The following is an 8444-nucleotide window of genomic DNA, read 5'->3' as shown; positions in this document are numbered from 1 at the left end:
GAGCTCGAGCTCGTCGTCGGAGGAGTCTCGCGACGACAGAGCTGCGTCTGCCGATTCCGATGTCTCGAAGCGACAGAAGAGCAAAGAGAATTACACCACGTTCCATAGCGATCTCAGCAACTCGCAGTCGTTGACGCACCAGGATCAGTGTTGTCCTGGTTTCACGATGTCGAAGAGCGGCAAAACGCGCCATCAGAGCAACGGATGCTGCATCGCCTAGTAGGACAAGCCGAGAGTCTATCCGTCGATTTGCCTTCTCGACGAGTTGACCTCGTTATTTCGACGGTGTGTACACCGAGCGTGATCGAACTCATGGTTGCGAGTATACAGAGTGTCCCACGCAACTGGAACAAGCTACAGCTCTGAAAGGATAGAAGATAGAAAGGAAAATTCGTTGGACAAAATCAATCGAGGGCGATGGCAATTAATCGCTTCGAATATTCCGAAATCACCTGTTTAGAGTAGCAGGATCGTTCAGAGACTGACGACCCAAGTAGTGTTGACACGACGACGATACAAATGCATTCTGAAAAGATTCTTTGATCGCAACTTTGGTACGTGTACTTGGGCGTTTCTCGCGATATCAGTTTGATTCGAACGATTACGACGTACACTTTCGTCGCGAGTTCATCCGAGCATCGACACAGTTTCCTGAATAGCGTTCTCCACTCGAGAACTTTTTCAATTTCGCAAAAGATATCGCGTGTCTGCTTTGACACGTCTATTGAGATTTTCTGTAACGAAAAATGGGCGGCCATCGAGTTCTCGCGTCTTCGTGATCTTATCGTTGTTTGAAGAAACAGGGACGATCTTAAGATTACATTAAGAAAAAGCGAAACTCTGTCTAGCGAAACTCTCTTCTATCTTTTAGCGTGTCAGAACGACAGCTTGTCCAAGTTGAGTGGGACACTTAGTATATCGTTCATTTTTCATTGGTCGAGCACTGACACCCTTAGGACGACGTGGAACCCGCTTTATATTTCGCTGATGGTCGCTTTTATATTTTGATCGCGGGATTAGCGTCGCAGAGATTGCGTCGGTCGTTGGAAACTGTCGTTTGAAATATTTTCGTTTATTAAATTCGAGAGAGATAAATTTCGACGTTTCACTGGAATTGCAGTGTTAACTTTGTGACGGTGACACACGCTACTATCAACGTGTGAACTCCGATAAAGCTACACTATCGCCAGCATAAGTTTAAGACACTTTCGGTGTGAGACGAGATTGCGCCATTTGACGCAAATTCCATGTTTCTCGTTGTCTTCGTTTTCTAGTTGTTCTACTATAGATCTATCGTTTCATTCATCGTACGTATAATATACAAATATCATGTCATTGTACATTATTGTTCAAAATATGAGATCGTTAGGTAATCCCATGAAAAGTAAAAATTTGTAAGAAAGCTTTACGTGCGGAATTTTATTCGAGCAAGAGATACCACAGCATTGATTTCGAATTAATATGTCTATTATGTTTCGAATTAATCGAAATAATAAATGAAATTGATAGACGATTCGCTGTATATGTAAAATACAGTTGAGCAAGTGATTTCAAGTTGTTCGATAATGTACGTAAAACGATACCGAAGAGAGAGAGAGAGAGTATAGTAAGACAAGCTGAATAATTCCATTTTTTAAAAAATGCCTTAACGTTTCTGTTAAAATGCACGTTCGTCGATTAATTTGTCGGGAATCGAACGATGGATGGTTCTTCATACGCAATGTTGGAATTTTTGAATTTATGTACAGATACGTAGACATAAATTTAGAATTCTAAGCGCTGCTGTTTTAAGAAAGTATTTATTATAGTTACGTTACAGACATAAGAAGGATAAGCAAAGTAACGTTTAGATAGTAGTTTAAATTATTGAATTTTTTAATGTTACGAGGAACGAAAGATGTAACATCAATGACGAAAAGAAAAGATCTCGATCAACAACAAAAAAAAAAAGGGTAGAGATTTATTATCATCACCTTCCTTTTAATCGACATTCTATCGATTATAAATAATAGAAATATCGTGTCTATAAATGTTATTAAATAATTAGACTGCGGATATTTAAGCAACTTCGTATCTTTGTAAATAATTAAAACGAAACGTAGATAGTTTATCTTACCTACCAAATATATTAACAAACGATAAAATACTCTGAATATTTTGCGTATATATATTCGCGTATCTTCATTCTGTGTATTTTTGCATTCTCAAATTTCCCCCAAAAAATGTATAAAAATCCGCAGTCTATTTACGATATATGTATACTGACTCACGATAGTATTAGAACACTTACGATTTTAGAACAATTTTATGTGCATATTGTATATTAAACATTTTGAAACTTTGTTAGTACTATAATGAAAGGTATTTGATAACGAAAATTCATTAGTACTACGATACTTGTCACGATTGTATTGGTAAAATATGAAATCAGTCTGAATATGAATATAAAAATTGCAAAACACTTATTGCAAATGCGTTAATAAAAAATTAATATACAGTTACAAATAGCCATCCGAAGGATACGATAACAATAATAATTGTTAATATCCAGGTTTAACAATGTAACGCTTAATCGACTGTTTTTAAATACTTTTGTCATCTCTACGAAATATAAATACAGAGTCTGTTCGACTAACACGTAAAATCGGGCAGGACGCGATTCTTTGCGGAAAAATAAGGAAAAGTATGGAATAAAATTTCTCGGATCAGTTTTCGAGAATATGAAATTTGAAAATTTATCGAGTACACCCGAACGTGGTTGATTCGAAACTGGACAGGGTTAAACTATCAACGAGAAGTTATTCTACGCGTGAAAATAAATCAGAAACGTAGAATGATATTTTCCCATTTAAAATATTATTTTCAAGAAAATAGGATGAATTTTCAAACTTATTTTTCTCGCAAACGAAGAGTCTCCCGAACAAATGTTACTCTCACACGTACAACGATTATTTATTCCTGTCCAGCCCAATCAGTGAAATCGGCCACGTTCAATTATACTTGATAAATTTTCGAACTAGATTTTCTCTAATCGTTAAAAGCTCAAGTCGAGAATAAACAAATTTTACTTCACGGTCTTCTCTCATCTTTCCACGTTCGATCGCGTCCTGCTCGCGTGTTCGCGTTAAATGCCTCGTAGTTCTATGTACTGACATCTTCAGATCGATTTGAAACGTTATCAATGTAATCATGGTAATCGAGTTTCGTAACAGTGGCAACAACAAATTTCAAAATGTTTTCTCGTATAACGCACGCAATACATTGTCCGCGAGTAGTCGAATAGTTTTCGCCACTCGGTGCACGAATAACATTGTTTGCTGTACGTATAACGCGTATTTAATATTTCAAACGACAGTTTGCTGCGATTTGGCCGGCGCACGAAAAGGGAACAAGCGAGAAACGTAGCACTTGATTTTAGCGGAAATTTGAAAGTGGACTGTGTGCGTTGTCGATCGAAACCGACGTTCTGCAATTCTCAACGATTGCAATTCAAAAGTGTCTTAAATGAAATTTATATATAGTATATTCTTGTCACGTAAGTTAATATCGATACTCGTATCGTACATTTTAAATCGAATAAGAAGCAGAAAGTCACCAAGAACTTAGGTTTCTTTTAATACTCGTCGCGTGTGACTCTTCCAGTTTCTCTGTCAGATACTCCTTTCATATCCCATTGTAATCTCTGTTTTCGCGAAGATGGTTCGTCGCGTCGATAGCTTTAAATCTATTAAACAGAGGTGACGTTTATCACCGATTGATCGACGAAATACGATAAGATGAGATGTAACAAAGTGAACGAAAAATTGACCAGATGAGCGAACGAATTAGCGGAGATGTAGTCTCTTTTCTTCTTCTTTTGCTAATTAATTTTAAGCTTTGTCTGTGAAGAATATCGTTTGAAATGTTTGCCTGCATTAATTGATTAATTAATCTTGATCTCAAGCGTTAATTCGTTACGATGATATTATAAAGTTAGAACTATTTTCTGTTACAACTTGCACCTGACGCTATAAATTACGCTAAAGTCTGATAGATTCATTTACATTTAATTCGCGTAATAAATTCATTTCGGAACAATTCAATTGGCACGTAATCAACGGAAGATCACGAGGTTAATCGGTGTTTTCTTTTACATTGATCTGTTGAATTTTCATTGGGTTTATTTAATGAGGAATATCATGCTGTAAGAAGTAACACAAATAATAAATATGTTAAGTATTTTCAATATAATTATGGATGTATCTCTTAATATTTATGCTGTATTTTATAAAAACAATTCAAGAACCAACTTCTATAAATTTAATATCGTCCCCTTAACTGAAAATTAATTTTCTTCGATCGCATATCTGTTGGCTGTCAACGAACGTTGCTCGATAAATTCGATAAAGGAATAGCAATCGTGTTACGTTTACAAAACGATACGTACGACTTTACAGCGAATCTAAAGAATTATAGCAGATACGTAAAGAAACAATTTTGAAATAATGAAAGATTAAAAGACTAAATGTGTATAGTTAACAACATATTTTCTTTTTTAAAACGAAGATAACGATCGTTACGAAGTCGTTGTGTATTTTCAAACTGTTCAATTTTAAATCTACGACCGAAGAATTGTATATAAAAAAAAAAACTTACTCTGTTTCTTAAAATAAAAATGACGAATATATGTAAGAACTTGTTATATATGTAATTTTCAAATTTGCAATTGTTTCTTAATAACGTTACTTGTAATAGCGTAATTACTCGCAATATTATTATTTCGTCTCATCGTACGTATTACGAAATATGAAAGAGATCGTGTTATTAAATTATCGCTGTACGAATAATTTTCTGAATATCGTTGCTTGCTCCGGATTTTAATGCGATTGAAAATCGTTAATCCTTACGATTATATAAATATCGAGAATAAAAATTTATACTGCGCGATACTTACTACCTTCCACCAAGGGCTTTTATATTCATCTTAAAACGCATCTCTGTTCGTTTCTTGAAATAAAAAATAAAGAATCGAGTAACATCACGTGCACATTCGCAATACCGTTTTATTCCGTATTATTATTCATATTTTATTTCGGAATCCAGCGTAATATTCACGTTGGATGGCCGACAAAAATAAATTAAAATAAACGAAATATTTCGACTATAAATGTTTGAATATAAATACGTTTAAAAAGTTTTCTCGCAAATAAAATATTTTATTGCCAAAAAAAAAGTACGACTATTTGCTATTTACAACTTGAAATAATATTTTACACAACTGTGACCAATACTGGCAACCAAGAACTGTACCGCAAGTTAGATGTCCATTAATTAGCAATCGATGCTGTATCCTTTAATTATAAATCGAAACTGGCATGTAACTTCGCAGAATGTCTCACTTCATTTTACGTATTTTCCAGATTGCGTGTACCAGCATGAATAGTCGATTTGAAAACGCCACTTCGGTCGTACGTTTCTCGATTCGCCTTTGATTCTTTATGCAGAAATAATAGATTCTCGAAAGAATTTAATTAACGCAATTCAGTCTTTCAATTAAACAAATCGTCAACCGTGGTTTCACCTATTGCTTGCAATCGTTTGCGTGACGGATTGAACGAATCAATTTCGCGTAGCTGTTCCTTGAATATCGACTATGAAACGGAATATTTAATGACAGTAATCGTCCCTGTTGAACGGATCTTCAATGTTCTACAATTGATAGGTCTGGCTAAACTTCATAGGCCAGTCTTTGGCAAGTAGTCGTGGAAAATACATTGAAACATCGAACATCTCGGCATGGATAGTACTCAATATGAGTACTTGAGACTCAATAAGTACCTTCTATTTACGATCGGCATCTGGCCGTATCAAACTACTCTGCAAAGGAGTTTGGTTGCGATCGTTTTCATTCCCATCATTGTTGCTCAAGTGATCCTACAGGTATTGATGCACATTGTGAAACAAATATATTCCACCTCACAGTCGGATATCGGACTTGATTTATAAATATCTATATCTGCAGAGCTATTTTGTTCATTGCAACGAACCTCGAATTATTCGCACCTCGACTTATTCCGCCGATTAATCACGTTACTCGGTGTATACTCTGCTGTTCGCTGAAACCCCGCGAAACAAATATCGATGTATCGAAATAACTGCGCGTATTTTCATTTTCGTTCTGCTATCAAATATAGTTTTACAAACGTTATATTTTAAATATTTTCGACATCCGATCGTCTTCATGCTTTGACAGTGTAATAAAGCGGCGAATGATTCAATGAACGATTTAAAAAATAACTCGGTCGATTTTCCACGGTGGTCATTGGTGACCGGAGAGCTCGAACTTCTTACAATTGTAAAAATTGTATGAAAATTGACAGTTAGGGCATTTTGAATATAACCGATGAATAGAAGATACTTTGAAATAAAAAGTACCCCATCGAGCGATTAAACATTTTTATTAGAACGTCAATAAAAAAGAAATAAAAACAGTTCTTGCATATAACGGTGCACTGTGTCTGCATCCATATCTTTGAGGAGTAATCTACGAATATTATTATAAACACAGCTTAGAAAGTAATCGTAAATGCTGCTTTCTAATCGCATAATTGAAGTTAGAAGCGTGTACATACCTTACTATTATACATAGAACGAACAAATACTGTTTACTAATATCTTCTACACGTTTCAACAATATACAGGTAACTGGTGGTACAAGCGGAAAAGGGGTGATTCTACGCGAAAAAAGAAGTCGAAAATATAGAATAAACATTTTTCGTTCGAGGTTTTGTTTTTGAGAAAATCGACTTTGAATTTTCGCTCGGTACGCGTGCACTTTATCGCGTCTCGTTGTAACGGATCTCACTGTAGATCGTTGTTTCGATGGAAAAATTAAAAAAAAAATTTTTATTCTACATTTTCGACTTCTTTTTTCGCGTAGAATCACCCCCTTTCCGCTCGTACCACCAGTTACCAACCACCTTGTATTCTGCGCGTTTTGCTTATGACGAAATAACGAATGCGAATGATTTGTTGAAATAAACGAAGCCTTGTTACAATATGTCGCTGTCAACTGTTACCAAGGTGCCACGGTGGTCACCGGTGACCACCAATAAAATAAATGGTCCATTGGGAAGAATGTCGTTTTATATGATCAATTTATTATTATTTCGCCATTATATATTTTGAATAATAAAAATACTCTCGTGGGGTTCTAAGCGAACCTTGTGATTTCGGCGTGGCAGTCAAAGTGTTGATAGTTGGTTTGCGTGTAACGATGCTTGAAAATTAGTACAAGTTGAGATTCGCGTAATTATTTCCATGTTATTTTACTTCGATGTACCCTGTATAGTCTGATGTGAATGTAATAGTCTTGTGTTACGTAATAGTCGTTATCATATGCTATATGTATATTATTAAGAAATTTTCATTTCTTCTCTCGTGGAACGTTTTACCGAAATATCAATTTCATTGGAATTTGTATGGATTTCCTTCTTTTAGGGTGGCGGTATGATAACTGCCATAACTGCCAACGACATAGACTCGCTACTGGAAGGTTTCGCGCCTTTTATGATCAGTTTGATGTGCCTCGCGAAGTATATCAATTTCTTTTACAATTTCAAACAGGTAAGTTTGCCGTGTCTCTCGTGTCGAAGTTAACGTTAACGTTCACGTGAATCACACAGATGAAACGTTTGCTGGATATTATGCGAGAAGACTGGGAAATTTACAAAAAGCTGAGAAACGAGTACGATCTTCTTTGTGAACAATACGCGATAGGAAAGAAAATTACTGTCAGTTTTGTAGGTAAGGCGACCTTGCAACTTGCGATACAGCGTTTAAAAGTGATTAATACTGTGAGTATCTCATACGTACTAACCTTCTAATAATATTTATATTAGTAACGTATACGATACAATATATTAATAACATTTACGTCATGTATCCTTAACGTAGATCGATTGTAAGAAAATTTGAATGTCCTAGAAACCTGAGAATATTTTATCCATTTTACTCTGAAGCTATTGCTGTATCGTTCAAACATAATATCTATGTATTTATTATCTTTTGCTCTTTGGCTTTAGTTTTCCAAATTCTATGTCCACTTATTCTGATCTTACTCTTTAGCGAACGCTATATAAACTCTGTTCAAACTTTTGATAGATAAATTTTTATATCGCGAGCATTTTCGAAGATTCTCAAGATACTCGACAACGCGTGTTAAAATTCTTTCGGAATTACTAGATCGAGCGGAAGATTTTATACCGAGTTGCTATTATTATTAAAATATTCTAAATCGATTTAGAACTTTCAACAATTCGCAGTAAACTAGCATAATTAATATCGACAAATTGAAATCGCACGATACGCGTGTTGTCGATTATATCGAAGATTAATGCGAATTCCAGTCAAAGCGATCTTCATTTCCTTAAAAAAAAAAAAAAAAAAAAAAAAAAAAGGAAAAA

The 8444-nt window shown here is 35.2% G+C and overlaps 2 protein-coding genes across 7 annotated transcripts in view; both read left to right on the top strand.

Moving 5' to 3' along the window:
* LOC100740330 (soluble guanylate cyclase 88E) overlaps nt 1–5000 on the top strand; it is a 39915-nt gene extending 34915 nt beyond the window's left edge. For 5 of the 6 annotated variants that reach the window (XM_033318801.1, XM_024364953.2, XM_012381035.3 and 2 more), the window contains one exon: nt 1–220. In XM_033318801.1, coding sequence (XP_033174692.1) covers nt 1–220 — 220 coding nt within the window. The other variant, XM_033318802.1, reaches the window with a different exon arrangement.
* Nucleotides 5001–5236: 236 nt separating this feature from the next.
* The window catches only part of LOC100740088 (odorant receptor 13a-like), an 8460-nt gene continuing 5252 nt past the window's right edge, over nt 5237–8444 (top strand). Inside the window, exons 1-3 of the mRNA XM_033318783.1 lie at nt 5237–5919; nt 7480–7605; nt 7665–7785. Coding sequence (XP_033174674.1) covers nt 5776–5919; nt 7480–7605; nt 7665–7785 — 391 coding nt within the window. The 5' untranslated portion in view covers nt 5237–5775. The remainder of the gene's footprint in view (nt 5920–7479; nt 7606–7664; nt 7786–8444) is intronic.

Source organism: Bombus impatiens, unplaced genomic scaffold, assembly GCF_000188095.3.
Source record: "Bombus impatiens unplaced genomic scaffold, BIMP_2.2 scf_0114, whole genome shotgun sequence".
Lineage (NCBI taxonomy): Eukaryota > Metazoa > Arthropoda > Insecta > Hymenoptera > Apidae > Bombus > Bombus impatiens.
Note: the sequence above shows the minus strand (reverse complement) of the source record. Positions and strands in the feature narration are given on the sequence as shown.